Source organism: Canis lupus, chromosome 4, assembly GCF_048164855.1.
Source record: "Canis lupus baileyi chromosome 4, mCanLup2.hap1, whole genome shotgun sequence".
Lineage (NCBI taxonomy): Eukaryota > Metazoa > Chordata > Mammalia > Carnivora > Canidae > Canis > Canis lupus.
In genome coordinates, this window is record NC_132841.1 from 69,046,252 (window position 1) to 69,064,461 (window position 18,210).

The 18,210-nt window shown below is 39.2% G+C and overlaps 1 protein-coding gene across 12 annotated transcripts in view; it reads left to right on the plus strand.

Moving 5' to 3' along the window:
- C6 (complement C6) overlaps window positions 1-18,210 on the plus strand; it is a 94,912-nt gene that overhangs the window by 71,960 nt on the left and 4,742 nt on the right. For all 12 annotated transcript variants that reach the window (XM_072824758.1, XM_072824762.1, XM_072824759.1 and 9 more), the window contains 8 exons: window positions 1,524-1,690; window positions 3,104-3,329; window positions 4,211-4,382; window positions 4,673-4,784; window positions 7,982-8,114; window positions 9,042-9,230; window positions 14,616-14,706; window positions 17,082-17,323. In XM_072824758.1, coding sequence (XP_072680859.1) covers window positions 1,524-1,690; window positions 3,104-3,329; window positions 4,211-4,382; window positions 4,673-4,784; window positions 7,982-8,114; window positions 9,042-9,230; window positions 14,616-14,706; window positions 17,082-17,323 — 1,332 coding nt within the window. The remainder of the gene's footprint in view (window positions 1-1,523; window positions 1,691-3,103; window positions 3,330-4,210; window positions 4,383-4,672; window positions 4,785-7,981; window positions 8,115-9,041; window positions 9,231-14,615; window positions 14,707-17,081; window positions 17,324-18,210) is intronic.

Sequence of the window (18,210 nt, forward strand, 5' to 3'; positions counted from 1 at the left end):
ATGTCAGAGCTACTGTCAATAGGTACACAATATATTGGCAAATACGAATTTCTCTCCTTTTTTATATGAAAAATAAATACAAAAACCTCTAAAATATTCTTCTTATACCCCTTATGCAACCTCACTATGAAAAGGATCATACTACTTTCTTCACAGAGAGATTTCACCCATTGTTTTGATCATTCTAGACTCTCTTTTTATAGAATTTCTAAACAGTGAAGGCATGGCTAATCCTTACTGGTACTGCAGAATAGACACCAAATTAATGCCATTAACCCTTACATATCACTAGACTCCTCTTCATTTGCTTTTATTTCTCACTATGATTTCCTATTACTCAGTTCCTGCCCTTATTAGTTAAAGACACCATTAGAGGCAGCCCGGGTGGCTCAGCAGTTTAGCGCCGCCTTCAGCCCAGGGCCTGATCCTGGAGACCCGGGATCGAGTCCTATGTTGGGCTCCCTGCGTGGAGCCTGCTTCTCCCTCTGCCTGTGTCTCTGCCTCTCTCTATCTCCTCTCTGTGTTTCTCATGAATTAATAAATAAAAATCTTTAAAAAAAGACACCATTAGCCCATAGGAATTGTTTTTGAAAATTTGTGTTAAAGATCCGTGCTGTAGGGCACCTGGGTGGCTCAGTCAGCTAAGCATCTGCCATTGCTCAGGTCATGATCTCAGGATCCTGGGATGGAGCCCTACACTGAGCTCCCTGCTCAGCGAGGAGTCTGCTTCTCCCTCTCCCTCTGCCCCTCCTCCCTGCTCGTGTTCTCTCAATTTCTCTCATGTGCACTGTCTCTCTCTCATATAAATAAGTAAAATCTTAAAAGAAAAGATCTGAGCTGTGTACATTAAATGTCATTGCTTCTAAAGACACACTATACCACCTCTTAACATGAGATTTAACTTTTCTTTTCTCTTTTGTTAGTTGTGCTTTTGCACCTGTCTTTAAGCTTAAAAGCATTTTCTCAACTTTTTCCTCTAATTGGAAATCTCCAGCCTGGCAGTCAACTGATTGGATAACAGAATCCCCTGGTAGTTCCTGTTATTTTGAACACCCAAGACATATACTGATATACATCAAAAGTGGGAGCTTTGGCATTAAAGAGCAGGGAGCAGAGGAGCCCGGCCTTGAGCTGTACTTATGCCCCAGTCTCCTACTCTTCCCCTCCCCTCCACCCTGCCCAGTAACTGCACATGTGCTCCAGGCTACATTATCTCTAGCTTCAGTGCCCATGTTCATAATAATACCTACTTCTCAAGATTGTCATGAGAATAACTTAAAGCAATCAGTGCAAAGTGCCTGGCATATACAAGTTGCTTAATAAATGGCAACTGCTAACATTGCTATCATTTCTATTATTACACTCCCTGTAGAGATGAGGAGGAGTGCTCTCTCGCCTTCCACTAGCTTATTTAATGAGCTACATGACTACCATCTACTTCTCTTCCTGTGTGAATAGGCTTTTCTTTAAAGTTTGAATGTGCAGTAAAATTAAGTGAGTCATTTTCTTGAAACACCTTGCAGGTTCCTTTTTGCAGGGAGCAGAGAAATCCATATCCCTGATTCAAGGCGGGAGAAGTAAGTACGCCGCTGCCTTGGCATGGGAGAAAGGGAGCTCTGTCCCTACGGAGAAGGAATTTTCTGAGTGGTTAGAATCAGTGAAGGAAAATCCCGTTGTGATTGACTTTGAGGTAAGAGTCAAAAATATTATGGGTAAGAGAGCTAAAGTAGTTCTCTAGCAGCCCAAATTGCGCACATGCAATTCTTTTTCCATTTTCCCCCCGCAGATGATAGAGGAAATGCCTTTCTTTAGTGTGCATGCACAATGTACCTTTTTAAAAATGTTAAATTACACATCGATTGTTTTTGCTATTCAAATGAGCATTCTCTGGTACAGATTTAGAATTCTTAGCATACATAAAATACCAGGACGGGGAATTTAGTGAATATAACTGCTCAAAACTTGCCTTAAGTAGAGCTCTTTGGCTTCTCATCTATACAATAATTCTGATTTGTGTACTTTTCTTGCAACTTTTTATTCGATGAACATGCCTAAATCTTCATTTATAGTTCTGTGGGATAAATGGAATCTTAGTCCCATTTGGCTCTCTGTTTCTATCACCATTGATTAAAATTACCTGTCCTGTATTTGTTGTGATGACATAAAAAGGTGATTTTTATTATTTGTGGAATACTTTGCCCGCAAATCAGTCATATGCCATTTAAAAACGGTTTTGACTAAAACAAGCACATTTTTAAAGCCCTCAGAGAAGCTACTCTGCTTATTTCATTTAAATAAAGATAAAGGAGTTCAATCATTATGAAAGCAGAATAATTTACATGCAACGTGAAGATACATTGAGCTCTACAGGCTATGATGGGAAAATGAAATCTGGCTGCCCATTTGGGCACCTGTGACTCATACACTGCACTAAAGAGTCATTCCTTTGAGGTTTTAAAATGTTAATAAAATGAGCTCTGATTTTGTGTTAGCTCCATTATTTGTTACCATAATTTTCTCATTCATCCTACGGGCAAGTTCATTTCTCCTGCTCCATATTTTCTCATCTGGTCCTACCAAAAGCCAATCCTGTCCCTGGGGAAAAAAAAGAACACAGAAAGCCTCTCTTCACCCTCTCTGGGTTTTTCTGCTTGAATCAAATGTAATGAGGTTTTGGCAGAGCATGCATGAGTCGCCCGACTCCCAGTCTCCTCTCTCAGTGAGTTAAGGCTTGCATTTGATGCTTAGTGAATAACGTGATGTAAGTCCAAGTAAGCAACACCTCCCATGAGGCTTCTCTCCTAGCAGAATTCCAGGGAAGATAAGTTCCAGAGACATGACATTAGGGACAAGAGAAGCCAGCTAATCCTGCAGGTAGCTGCTCTACTCACTCCAGAAGGGAAAGAAAAGAAGCTCCCCTATCCTCATAGAGAAGGTTTTTTTTCCCATTGGTCCAACAGGTAGACATGTTATATTGTGTAATAGTCCCTTTGAAGTGTGGGATTCTCCAGACCTTTCCTCTCAGTCCGTGAGAATTGAGCAGTGATGGCAACATATGCCAAAGAGATGTGGTGGACCAGATCTCTCTACCATCTGCTCTTAGCTTGCTCCCATCACAGACTTGGTGAGAAACATCCCTTGTGCGGTGACAAGACGGAACAACCTCAGAAAGGCTTTTCGAGAGTATGCAGCCAAGTTTGACCCTTGCCGGTGTGCTCCATGCCCTAATAACGGCCGCCCCACACTCTCGGGGACAGAGTGTCTGTGTGTATGCCATAGTGGCACCTACGGAGACAACTGTGAGAGACGCTCCCCGGATTATAAGTCTAGTGAGTATCTGTGACTTCCTGTAAGGGAGGCCTGGTTTCCCTTCCAAAAGGTTGGTGGAGTAAAACAAAATAACATTTTTATTACCCATCTTATGCAAACTCACAAGGAAAAGAAACCTGTAAAAAAATAGACCCTAAAGTCAGACAGCGTTGGTGTGAGTGAGGCTCAGCTGTAGCCTACCAGCTGTATAACCTTGGGAAAGTCACCCAATCCCTCTATGCTTCAACCCATTCGTCCATAAAATGGGGAAAATGCCAGTATGTACCTGAAGATTTTACATATATCCATAAGTATGTATATATGATAGGCAGTACAGTGCCTGTAACATAAAATAAATAAAGTAATAAGCCATAATATAAAATTAAATATATGATACTATGGTTATAAGCCTCTTATGTAATGTAGAATGACGAAGGCTTTGTAGTCAGAGATAAATTAAGCCCCCACCAAAGTTTCCCTACAGGATTAAGTAATGTTTATGGCTACCTCTAATCTTCCTTTAAAAAGGGATGTGTCATGGGGGTAAGAATAAATTCTATTACCTTTCAAAAAGTAAATTGATACATACTCTATTCAGAAGAAATTCATATTTATACATATATGTATGCATATACATGTGTGTGTGATATGTTGCTGATAGTTAAAAATGATTCATGGATGTTGCCATTTTATTCAGGCTGTGGGAATGGGAAAGGGAAATCAGGCAAGGTGTCAGGCCCTTTACAAAGGTAATTTCTTTTAATCCTCACGATAATCCTGTGCTATTCATCAAAGAATCACCCAGCTGAAAAGCGAAGAGACCAGACCAAGTTGGCCTGGCTTCAGACCCCTGCTCTCTCAACTGCACCAGGATTGAGTGGGTGGGCTTCTTGTGCTCCAGATGCAGTGGATGGGAACTGGAGCTGCTGGTCTTCCTGGAGCACGTGTGATGCTACTTATAAGAGATCAAGAACCCGAGAATGCAACAACCCTGCCCCCCAACAAGGGGGGAAACCATGTGAAGGGGAGCAGCGGCAAGAGGAAGACTGCACATTTTCAGTCATGGAGAACAAGTAAGGATGGGTGATGGGGAATATTTATTTTCTTAGTGCTAAGTAAAGAAATAATCAGAATTTTACCTATTCTAACAGTTTGTTAGTGGGGTATTGGTGGATCTGGCGCTACTCATTGCTCTTGAATATTTTGCCTCTTTATATATATGCATACACATATGCATGTAAATAGATTGTATGTGTATGTGTGTATGTGTATAAATGTATATATGTGTGTATGTGTGTGTGTGTGTGTGTGTGTGTGTATATATATATATATATGTATACACCTCTTTATTTTTCCCTTTTAGTGGACAAGCATGTATCAGTGATGATGAAGAAGTAAAAGAAATAGACCTCCCTGAGATAGAATCTGATTCAGGGTGTCCTCGGCCAGTTTCTCCAGAAAATGGATTTATCCGGGTAAGCATCCTGACCTTCACTTCAAGTTTGGAATCCAGAAGATAGAATTTAAAAAGTATGCATTTTCTTTTAATTAAGGTTATTGTTTTCCCAGTTTAATCATCTTCTGTTGACTTAAAAATTAATACTTAAAAACACTCTACCACTCCTCTGTCTTGAATTCTCTGGAGACATCTTGATGTCTGGCCGTTAGACCAAAGGCAGCAGATTGCCTGCATTCCTTGGCACTACTAATTCCTAAGCTAAGGGTCCACTTATGTGAATGGAAAGTGGAACTTGACCACAATATAGGTTTGGATGACTTGTGAGAATCTGCACCTAGGATCTGACTGTTTATTTCTGAGTCTGAGCAAACGAATCCCCTAAGACATGATTTCTGAGAGAAACCTAGTCACAGGAGGTGTGGAGTCTGTAATACCTTGGGTTAGAAACCTATAGAATTCTTAAGCAGCCAATATAGTTCTAATTACTTTTAATTTTATCTTTTTTCATTGAGCCACAATGTTTCTATAATTTAAAATAACTAAATATGTTTGTCAGGTCTGTGGCTTTAGGTATAAATTAGAGACATGTAATACTTAGAAGTGATCACAGAACTCATGCTCCCTAATCAAGTTTACCTTTAAAATTTTTTTTTACCTTCTTTTTTTTTTTACCTTTTTTACCTTTCTTAAACTCAGTGAAGCCTTTAATCTTTTTCTAACTGTATCATATTTACGATCAAAGATCAATAACCCTCAATTCTCCAGTCCCAGCAAATACATATCGATGGAGCAGAGTCCAGGCTAATGTAACTTCTGTGTTCATTTGTCTTCTGCCTAAAGATTTTAAAGGGAGGAAATATTTTGGAGGGAGGTAAGGTCACTTAGTCTTTGGAACAGAGATTCTCAAACTCTACAGCACACTAGAGGGCTTGTTAAAACACAGTTTGCTGGGTCTCATTCAACAGGTCTTGGGCAGGGCCCGGAAACTGCCATATCTAACAAGTTCATAGGTAATACTGATGCTGCTAGTTTCAGAGCCACACTGTGAGAATGAATCCTTTAGAACAGGGATCAGCAAATGCTGCCTACAGTCCAAATCTGGCCTGCCATCTGTTTTCCTTTCTTTTCTTTTCTTTTTTTTTTTTTTAACAAAGTTTCATTGGAATAAAATCACACTCGTTTATTTACATATTATCTATGATAGCAACAATGGCAGAGATGAATAGTTGCCACAAACACTGTATAACCTGCACTGGACCATGGAGGCCCTTTATCATGGAAACATTCTAGTCTCTGCCCTAGAACATAATCCTCAAAATTACATTTTGTCTAATCCAGATACCCAAAGAATTTTTAACCTCTTTTTGCCAGCTGCTTACAAAAACTGTTAAAATGATCAACATTCTAATTTTAAAAGCACACAAAGGGTTTAAACAATGATTCATTATTCTAATGACTCTTTATAATTAGATCATATGTTTCCAATCCTATGAATAAATTTACTATTTTGCTCTTTATTAAAAACTTAATCTCTACTGACAGTAGTTTTACTCAAAAGTAATACAATTTTGATTTTTTTCCTAATGAATATCTTCTGGATTTCTAAGTAGCAAAATACCACTAATAGTGATACAAACAGAGGTAGCTAATGCCTCATTCTAATCTAGAGCAACCATGTTATTGTACAGGAAAATATTTACCTATTACCCCTGGAGGCAAGGAACAGTGACTTTAGGTAAAGTTTCCTTGTCCTGTCAGTCTAGTAGATGCGTCGGTGAAAGCTTGATGTTTTCCACATACACTTACAGGTTACAGCTTCATAAAATTAATAGAAACATAAGCTTAAGAACATAATTTGTTTGGGGAAGAATGCAAGAAGAAATGTGCAGCCTTTGAATAAATCATCCGAATCATTAATGCTACTCATTCATTAGTCTGTTTCCCTTAGAAACAAAGTCACATCCATAATAAGTGATAGCAGAATAATCTGTATTCAGAAAATTAATCATCTTCTAGGAGACAAGCTGAATCGTATGGCCAAATAATAACAAAAGTTGACAATTAAGCTGTATTTTTTCAAATTACACAATATCAGTTCGCAGGGTATAACTTCCTAGTCAATTCTTTGCATTTCTTCCGCTCAGTAAGGAAAAAGAGTGTTATATTACTGCCCCTCCTGAGAAGGATGGTGTTTTGCATTCTATCAGCAGAGTTATGAAGGCTTTGTAAAGATTTCTGAGGAAATCTGGTAGCAGATGTGTCAGTCATGGGTCAAGAATGGAACTGCAATCTAGTACACGTTAGAAAAATACGACTTTGTGCAAGTTTCCACCAGAGTGGAAAGAATGGTGCATCTCATGAAGCTGGGAAAGTGAAGAAGGTTTTCACAGAGGAAATTCTATTTGAGTTAGGTCCTGAGAGAAGGGTAGAGGGAAGGTGTGGAGCTTAGAGGTAATAGCCAGAAAAAAGACATGGAGACATGAGTGAGAATATTTTGTTCAAAGAATGGTAGATGGTTTTGTTATGTAAAATCTACCTCTATGAGAGGTAGATTTTACAGGAGCAAATGATGAGAGGTAAGGATGGTAAAATGGGTTAAAACTAATACTCCACACTAAGAAGTGTGAGACCCAATTTATCTTGAAGATTTTAGTAAACTCCCACATGACAGTAGTTGCACTTTAATTACACAAAATTGGGAAAATATATAATGACCAATGGGTTACCAAGAATTGAGTAACACTTCTAAATGATTTATGGTCGATTAGCCACCACAGCAAATCCATGCATGTTCTGCATATGTAGAATATATTATTTATTTATTTTATGGCCACTATAGGGTAAGCATATAGGTTTTTAACTTTTGCGGTAGTAGGCCATGCTTTATCCAGTGGGGAGGAAGTTTTAAGCAAAATCAATCAATCGATCAATCAATCTAATCAATTTAGAGCAGCAATATGGAAGGTAGATTAGAAGAACTCCTGGTTAGAAAGTTGTCCTTGTAAGAGATCATAAATGCCATGAACAGAGGCAGTGATGATGGCAAAGGAAAGGAAAGAACTTTGAGAGATGTTTAGAAGTAGAAATTGAGAGGACTCTGTGACTGAGTAAGGTACAGGAGTGAAGGAGTGGAGAGATTCCAGGACTACCCCGAGGTGCTTAGAGATATCATTCATGGCATCAATAATTTGTTGGCTTCTGTTTTAATTCTAGAATGAAAAGAAGCTATACTCAGTTGGAGAAGAAGTTGAAATTTTATGCTTTACTGGATTTAAAACTGTTGGATACCAGTACTTCAGATGTTTACCAGACAGGACCTGGAGGCGAGGAGATGTGGAATGCAGAAGTGAGATCAAGGCAGACTTTTTGCATGACTGCTCTAAAGAATGAACGTGCCCCCATATAACTAGAGCAAAATCATACCTTTAAATCACTACATTACACAATTTTTTCGTGAAAATATTTAGTGAAGCAGAAAATAGGATTCATCTGGTAAAATTTGATTTCAAAATGTCTTCCTATTTCAGTTCTGGTGCCCCTGTACATTAGCCTCATAGATGCAGGACTATAAAGCATATGCTTACAAAGAAATCTGGAAAGTCCAAGGACTACATTGGAAAAGACTTTTGCTTGCCTGATATGCAAATTAATGCAAATTGATGAGTCCCAGGAAGACGATACTTATACTCTTTATGTATCAGAAATGGGATTTTATGTGAAATGCAGTTTTCTCCTTGTAGCACTTTCGCATCCTTTACTGAGGAAGAGAGGAGACATTTGTAGGCTCCCTATATTTGTAGGCTACAGTAAAGTCAAAATAAGATTCCAAGAAGGTTCAAGTAGGCACCCCAAAGAGTTAATAGGGAGCCCCATGAAGCAGAGTTGAGATCAGTGTCTATTAGATCTACCTCTGAGTCATTCACACTGTGGTGACTTGCTTTGGGGGAAAAAATGCTAGGGAGAAGAGGGGAAAAATATTTTTGAAAGGAAAAAGTCCCAGTAATGTAATGAAAGTTGGAAGTTTCTGGAGTCACATCCCTAGCAAGAGAACCTTAGATAATGGAACTAAAGAGAGTGCCTCAGTGGAGGAGTCTCTCAGAGGAAGCCTGGGATCCTCTACCCCTAGTTTTCTGATCAAAAACATGGCATTAAAGCTGCACCAATGCAGTAAGTCACCTTAAAATCACCTCTTGCGTTGCCTAAAATCTGCTTACATTTATCAAGCATTCTGCTCCACTAAGTCAATCTGAATGAACTGTTTTTCTGCCTGCAGAGACACAATGCCTCAAGCCTGTTGTGCAGGAAGTTCTGACGATCTCACCATTTCAGAGATTATATAGAATTGGAGAATCCATTGAGCTAACCTGCCCCAAAGGCTTTGTTGTTGCTGGGCCATCAAGGTACACATGCAGTGAGGATTCCTGGACACCTCCCATTTCAAACTCACTCACTTGTGAAAAAGGTGAGTGGTGAGTGGCAGCTCAGGATTCTGCGGTCTGCTAAGATGGTACCCCCCAGGATTGGTGGTATAGCATCCACAGTGGTGCTATTTTTTTAGCATGTTTTGGGAGGAAAAAGCAGAAGATTCCAATATGGACTAGGTTTTATATTTCAACCTGTGTCATGATGAGGTCAGGCAGCAAATAAGAAGTTATTGGTCAAGTACGTATCTTCAAATTTTAGAGAGTGAGGTTTATTTTCTTTTCCAATATAATGCTTCAATATTTTGAGGGAGTACAAGCTCTCTCATCTAACAAAATGAGAATTAATGGTAAACTAAAAATTTGGGTAAAGCGGAGAGCCATAAAAAGGTAATGCATACTACTTTTTAATTACCTAAGCATTTTTGTTTTAACTTCAAATATAAAAATGCACAATTATTCAACCAGTTTCTACATAAAACCAAGTTCTTATTTTCTAAAAGGTCTTCTGATTTGAGTCCCAAGACTGCTTCCTCAAATAAAACAAATACATAATTCATCATCTATGTTATCCCATATCAGTTCCCCTAAAATAATTTTTTTTTTACTCCTGGTGGGGTACTTTAAAAAAATCACCTCTGCCTAGGTCCCCTCCCCCAATTCTGAGGTCATTGAGCTGGGGAGGGCCTGGTATTTGGTGTTGTTTAAAATCTCTGCTAGCTAACCAGAATGCATGCAGAGTTGGGAACCATTATTTTGAAGAGAGGTAAAAACATAAATGCACCTTGAAACAAATTGACTAGAGAATATTTTAAATATATATATATATATAATCATAATCTTTTACAGTATTCTCATCCCTACTTAATGCAAAATTTTTGCAAATCACTTATAATTGTTCAAAATTCTCAATTTTTTATAAAAACAACTCCTTCCCTCCTTTATTTATCACTTGCTATATTTCATCAATTTACACAATTACAGTAACAACTGGCATATATAGATTGGGAGACCAATAACACTAATAAACCTGTAGCTCAGCTGGTCAGGACAGAAGCATGAGGCTGTGAGAGAGTGTGTTGCCAAAAAAGATTGCAAAAGGCTCTTGGTCTCTTCTTGGTCTCTTGGTCTCATTGCAAGAATTCAAGGACAGGCCAGACAGAGCAGATGAGCAGGTCAGGAGAGTTTATCAAAGTGAAATTACACTCTTAGAGGAAGAATGGACAGACTCCAGTGAGCAAATGTCCTGGATTGCTTCTATTTACAAGCTTTTATTGTATTTTGAGTAATTAAGGGAGGAATGTTCACTGGGGTAGGTGGGACCTTTCTGGTGGAGCCTGCTTTTTTCCAGGACCAGGTACCACCCCTTTCCTTTTCTTATTTGGATTGATCAGAACTGTCATGGTGATTTTAGGGATGAAGAGCTTTCCAAACGGTAATGTGAATGATATTATAATGAGGGGAAAAGACATCTGGGGATACCAGATAGCCTCAGCTTGCTGTTGGCCTGGGATTCAGGTGTCCTTACCCCTCTTTTATGCCTAACAGGTGCCTTTCTGCTCCATCCCTGTCCTACTCATTACTATCTAACTGTCTACTCTAAAAGAGGAACCCACAAACCTGGAAGTTCAACATCAGGCAACTGCCGTAGAGGGTCTGGAGAAAATAGTCTGGCAAGTCAGTTACTTGGAAGACACTTAAGGGCTTCTACTAATTCATATCGTCCAACTTTTTCAGCATGCTTTTTCAAAGCATGTCTCGTTTTTATTCAGAGAATACTGGAAGATGTATCTGAGATGAGCTATAATTAGGCCCATTTTGCTTATGCAAAAGCAGGAGGCGTAGAGAGACTAAGTTAAACTCAAGGTCAGGCGTTTGGGTCAACAGGAACTGAGCATTCCCCAAGCTCATTACCATCTGGCCTTCTTTATCCTCTTCTAGGCTATCAAACTGAGGGAAGAAAAGGGCAAAAGCTAACCTATTAAGATAACCTTGAAACTATTGAAAAAGAGATATCATGAAAATTCAAGTTTATATTGTGGCTTGATTTCACCTGACTCCTGATCATATATATCAGAGGGGAACCACAGGCTTCAGATGGCCTCTGGGCATCTTACGTAGCATCTTCTCTATACAAATAACAGCACTGTACACACACACACACACACACACACACACAGAGGCACATCACACAGACCCATGATTCTGTGTTTGGAGAAGAAATTTAAATTTTAATCCACTCAGAGAGAGAATGAAATGTTCTATATCTAGGTAAAGTAACTAAACATCCTGTCTCATATATTTTCTCTCCAACAACACTGGCAAAAAGATCAATAAGGGTAGTCAGAAAGAGAGAGAAAATCATCAATAAAACTGAACACTCTTTCCTCTCAATGTGTGGAGAGCTATGAGACAAAGAGGCTTTCAAGCCAACCTTGGTTAGGAAAAGATTTTTAATTCTTTTAATGTGAAAAAAGGTTTGGCTTCCTGAGGAAATGAGATGACATATGTTTCCGTTATTACTTTTTCCTCCTCTGAGAAATGGACACTTCCAGAAGATCCCCTTGACCACAGCACTCCAAAGATCACAGTGTTATTTCCATGTCCTTCACAAACTGCCAGGCAGTGTGGACAGCTGACAGCCAGTTCTGACTTCCACCTGACACACTGAGGGAGCAGACTCCTTGGATGTGATCAATGACAACTTCACATCAGCCAAATGCTTGAGAATTGATTCTCTTTGGAAACAATGTACAGCTCGGGGTCCTTCCCTGACCTAAGCGTGGATTTAGTTACAAAAGGCAAAGAGGTATAGCTCTACAGCAAAACAAAGGAAAACAATCCCATGACACTGGAAAAGCTTAGCATCTGAGGCCTTCCCAGCAGCTGTAAGTCTCCATGTCCAGGAAGGTTCTGGGCCAGATTTCACCAGAAGGAATGAGGTTCCTGACGGAGTAGGAGTATAGGAAATGCTATGAAATTCATTGCTATGAAAACCTACCAATTCTTAAAACCTACCAAATCTTTATTTTTGCCTTTTACATAAACCCCTTCCCTCATCAAACCTTCTGTCTGGTAGGCCAACAGTCGCAACCATGAGCTCCATCTCCTGTTCTGCCATCTAATGTGGCAAAATATCTAGCTATAGCTGCCTACTGTCACCCTTTGATGATTACTTGCTTCTGGAAGCCACCGTGGTTCTGTGGATGCCTGATTAGTCAGATTCAGTCCTGGAAAGTTTGTTTCACACAGTGGGCTCAGGGAGTCAGCTACGAGTCCAGTTCAACGAGCCTAGAGGTCCTCTGGATGGATGTTAATGTAAACCAAGACAACCAAGACTTCCCCTTCCATATAATACACCCAAGTGTTACTCCCTCTGCTTTAATCCCCCTTGTTCACATACACACTATTCTTGGCTCAAGTCTCATTTCCTCCTGGATCCTTCCTTATATTTCTCAGTTGGGGTTTTGTTATTTGGTCTCTGGAGCCATGTTCCCTTATTTCAAAATACCTATTACAGCCTTTATGTATAAACCCATTACTATGATTATTTGAGTAATGTCTGTTTTCACAGTGTCCTTTTACATTCATGCAAAAAAGGGACCACCGCTGTTTTCATTCATCTTTTTTTTCCCCCACCATAATATCCTAGTACCTAGAATATCATGCAGGGATAAATTGCTTCATTTAGGACTTGCATTTCTCCATCAATTCTTATAAGAAAATCTGACATTCAAGCCATGACCCCAAAAGAAACATTTTCACCATTGCCACTGACATCTATACTTCTAAAATAATAGATATTATTTTGATCCTCATCTCCTTTGACCTCTTAGCAACATCCAACAGCACTGACCTTCCTCTTCGTGTTCTTCATTTATATCATATATCATATATGATGATGATAATATATATCATATGTATATATGATATATATATCATCTTGTTTAGCTTCTACCTCTCTGGCTGTTGCTCTCTGTTTTTGGCAGCCTCCTGCATGTGCTTGGACATTAAATGTTGGAGTTCCTCAAGGCTCATATCTGTCTCCTCACCTTATGCTACATTTTCCTACTGGAGAATCTCACCCAAGCCCATGGCTTCAATGATTCTCCATAGAATTATAACAAATTTAAATTATTAGCACAGACTTCTCCACTGAGCTCAAACCCAAATAGCCACATTTTTATGTATCTATTTTTATCTAGTTTGTCTTACAGATACCACAAATTTAACATATGCACAGAACTCTTGAGTCATTACCCTCCCTTCCCTAAAACTAAGCATCTTACAATATTTTCTATTTCAGTTAAGGCACCAATGTCTATTGTCTAATGCAAACCAGAAACCTAAGAATCATACTTTGCTGCTCTCATAACTTACCCACAATATGCAGCTTGATCCATTTAACCTACTAAATATGTCACTGATTTATCTACTTCTCTCCATTTCCAACTCAACATTTTGCTCCAAATTACCATCCTCTTTCACCGGAACTCCCATTGATTGTCTACCCATACCTTTCTTGGCCACCATGCCTCTTCAAATCCATTCTCCACACAACAACCAGAATTAATTTCTTTTTCAGGATCCAGACCTGATTTTGTCATATGACCCCCTGCTTAAGACCCACCAAAGCATTTTCATTGTTTATAAAATAAAGGCAAAATCTTTCAGAAGCCCCGTAAGACCCCAGACAGCCTGACACACACTCACCTCTCTGGCCTCATCTTGTTTCATGCTCTTGTTTTTCTGTGCTTAAACCATGCAGGCCTTCTTGCAGTTCAAGGAAAATCATATGCTGCCTCTCTCTTTATTTATTTATTTATTTATTTATTTATTTATTTATTTAGCCTCTCTCTTTAGAACCTCCATACCTAATGTTTCCTCTGCTATAAACACTTTCCCTTTCTTCTTGCCATTTTGCCATTCGTAACCTTCCTTGCACGTCAATTTTCTTGATTATATGCTTTCTCTTTAATGACACAAATAACATGAGCAATTCTATTTGTATTTGTGTGTTTGATTAATGTCACTCTGCCCTCACAAAACTCTAGGCTCTGTGAGCATAGGACCTGGGTAAAATTTTACTCAACCCACTATTTCCAGAACCAAACACAGTGCTGAGAGTATCTTAGTAGCCCAGTAAATATTTGAAGAACAAATGAATAGAAATTTCAGCAATTCCATTTTCTTCAGCTCTCTGAACTAAACAGCAATTTTAGGTTGGAAAATGACAGCTCATGAGAGCTAGAAAGGACCTTTCAGATGGAATATTTCATGACAACATATTTGGAAAAGGCAAAATGAGTGCTCTAATTGCAGGTGCTGAGTGAGAACTTTTCACCACTGCCTTTCCTCCTAAATCCAAACTTACCACTTGGAATCCATGCTGTGCACTGTTCTTTACCCCTTTTCTTTTGTTTCAGATGTTTTGACAAAATTAAAGGGCCATTGTCAACCAGGACAAAAACAGTTGGGATCTGAATGCATTTGCATGTCACCAGAAGAAGACTGTAGGTGAGAGATACTCTACGGACTGTATTTGGAAAATGGGAAAACCACTCTAGTGTAACTAGCTTGATAGAGGAGCTGGGCTTCTTGAAGCACAAACATGGAACATATTAATTTTTCAAATAACTGATACCCCCTGTGCTGTGTTGATTTCTTCCCCACTGAGTAGCAAGCTTTCTTAATTATCTCTCAGCCCCATTCCCTAAGTTTGCATGGCAGTTGTTTATTACGAAACTCAGTTTTGTTTGTGAAGACTTATTCCAGTCCATAATTAGTTTCAGACTCAATTATCTCAAAGCCTTCCTTCCTCTTCCCCCTAAATGCAGGACAAGGTTGTGACTCCAAAATCTTAGAATAGAGACAGTGGTATAAGCATGGACTTCACATATATACACACCCCTTTGTCAGTTTATTTTTTCATGTTGGGGTAGAAAGAATGAAGAATGATACATCCTCTTGTGACTGCCATAACTAGATGGCTATCTCTTCTTTGTTGTTATTATAACTGCCTTTTTTTTTTTTTAAAGTAATGTCTAAATCCAACATGGTCTCGAAATCCCAGCCCCGAGATCAAGAGTCACATGCTCTTCTAACTGAGCCAGACAGGCACCCCGAACTGCCTTCTCTTTACATGAACAAACTGAGGAAAGTCGAAGGTGCTTCTTAATTTAAGGGCTATATTCAGTTTAATTTAATTCAAAACAGTGTTGCTGAAGGTAACATTTAATTTCTATATCTCACAAAATAAATGCTGAGGTAGGCAATCTGGGCTAGTACAGCACCGCTCTCATGGCAGATAGGACTGAGGCTCATTCCTGCTCTTGTTCTGCCATCCTTAAAGTTATTGCATGGTCCGAGATTGCTCTGCAGGAGCAGGAAGCAAGAGGACCAAAAAATGGACATTTTTCTCTCTTTTTAAGGAGGATTCTTGGAAGACCCATCACTCACTTCCATCTCATTAATCTTTGCTTATTCATATGGCCACATGTGCTTGCAAGGGAGGCTATGAAGTGCAGTTCTTTGCTGGATGCATAGGCACTATGAATAAAGTTAGAGTCAAATTACTGAGGGGGAGAAAGATTGAACATCAAAATAGGAAGCCGACAGACTGTGCCCAGTTGTTACCCTTCACTTTTGACTCTAAGTCGCTCTCATGTTCCTCTGTGCTGAAGGTGAACAAACAGTTATAGGGATTTATTTATTTATTTATTTAGGAACACTCTAGGGTCTTTATCTGTATAATTCCACAGGCATAATTCAGTGCAAATGTGGTCCTCTCTGCCCCCCTCAGTCTTCACCAGAAGTGATCCACCGTGTAGCTTCCTGCTGCTAGAATCTTCTCATCTAACAGATGACCTTCTGGGGAATACATGCAACATTCATATTGCCCACTTAATGTGGAAGAAACTTCTGTCTTTATCTTTGCGATACCAAGTCATGAGAATGCTGATTGTCCTCTGGAACTCTCTACATTTCAGCTCTTCCCTACCTACCTAGCCTCTTTCTGTAGTCCTCAGTTCTCTTTTACACAGCTTTGAAGGTGTTTGTGGGAATGACTGGCCCCACAGCTTAAGTTTTCTGCACATAGAGAGTGGCCTTTACTTCCTAGAGATGATTTTACACATTGATACCCTGATTGTAAACTCAAAAACTGACATCCAAGAAGAAACTCAAATCTAGAGTAATCAAGGAACAAAAGGACTATGGCCATTGGTTACCTCTTAGGAGAAAGACCCACCTACTTAGGGAGATTAAAGTTACCCAGGGAATAACATAAAAGCTCATGCACTCAATCACAGTACAAACACACTTGCAAAGCTCTCTAATGATATAAGACTCTTGTGTTGCAATTAATGAGTGTTACAGAGTTGAGGGATCCAGACTCTATGGGCTAGGTTGATCAAGGTTAGCTTCAAAATGTAGCCAGGAATTGAATTGAACACACATAGGCAGAGAAGACAGGGAAGACAATGCAACACTGGTTGAACAGGGCGTGGGATGCTAACAAAGGAGAAGTAATTGTATCATTTTCGAATGATCAATACAATTGTCAAGTGATGAATATTAGGAAAGAAAGGAAAATAACTCTAGAAAGGAAAGTTAATTGGAGCCAAATTGTGGAAGATCTTGATTACCAAAATTTAAGAATTCAGACTTTGATTTGAAGACAATTGGGAGTAATACCAAGATTAAGATGAAATTTTAGTAAGATGAACCCCAGAGCATGCAAGATGATATGAGGAACTGAAAAAAGAGAAGCTGGGTGCACTGGGTACTAGGGGGAAGAAAACTGAGTGGTAAGTTTACATGTTATATTGGCTACCTGCCATCTCGTTTTTCTAGTCTTTATATATAAATGTTTGCTTTCCTCTCTTGGGCAGCCATTATTCAGAAGATCTCTGTGTGTTTGATACAGACACCAGCCATTACTTTACTTTGTCAGCTTGTAAGTTTTTGGCTGAGAAGTGTTTAAATAATCAACAACTCCATTTTCTACATATTGGTTCCTGTCAAGATGGTCCACAGTTAGAATGGGGTCTTGAAAGGAGAATACTTTCATCCAATAGCACAAAGAAAGAACCTTGTGGCTATGACACCTGCTACGACTGGGAAAAATGTTCAGGTAAGCTCCAGTGGTGACCACATATTAGAAATGCTCACACATAACCTTCAGCTCAGCTAGTTCAACTTATTTGCACTTATACACTCTTTCAAAAAAACAACCAAAAAAAAAAAAAAAAAACCTTTCCTTAATCAAAAATAATTCCTTTACATTGTAAAAAATTTTATAAAGTTATTTAAATAGAAATAAAAATATATCCCACCCACTATTAGAAATAACTACTTTCATCATTTTTAAGGGTGAATCTTCCTAATTATCATTCTATGTATGTATAATCAGTACTACCCTTTGGACCGCAGTAGAAAATCACCTGTCCCAGTTTCATGCTTCAGGCACCATTCCCCACCCCTAGCTTTGGAGGACATTTAGCAAAATTGTCTAAATTTTCCTCTGGCATTTGGGACTGGCTAGGACAAAATAGCTAGAGTGCCCTGAGCCTAGACTAAGTTCCTCGTGGATACTATTTACCAGAAGCGTCTTCTTCCAATGTTTTTAAGTCTTCTAGCAGTACCTGGGACTAGCCCAAGCTGGCAGTGTTAATCAGGCAGGATACTCTGAGCCTAGATAGGGTTTCTCATGGGCTCAGGCACTGTTTCTCCTTTGTGGAACATTCTCTGACCTACTGCTTCTCTCTCACCATGCATAGGGTCAACCAAATACTCCAAGTAGCTCTGGGACCCATGCCTGTGGAGTCTTCCGTGACTCAGAACTAGACTTTCATTCCCAGAAAGCAGCGTGATGAGCCACCATCTAGCAGGATATTCTTTGCCAAGATTGCTTGAGATTAGACTGCTAGTATGGTACTGACACTCTAATTCAGAGTGACTGTAATTATGTAGAGAGGCATAATCATAAAACAAAACAAACAAAACAAAACTTCCTCAGGG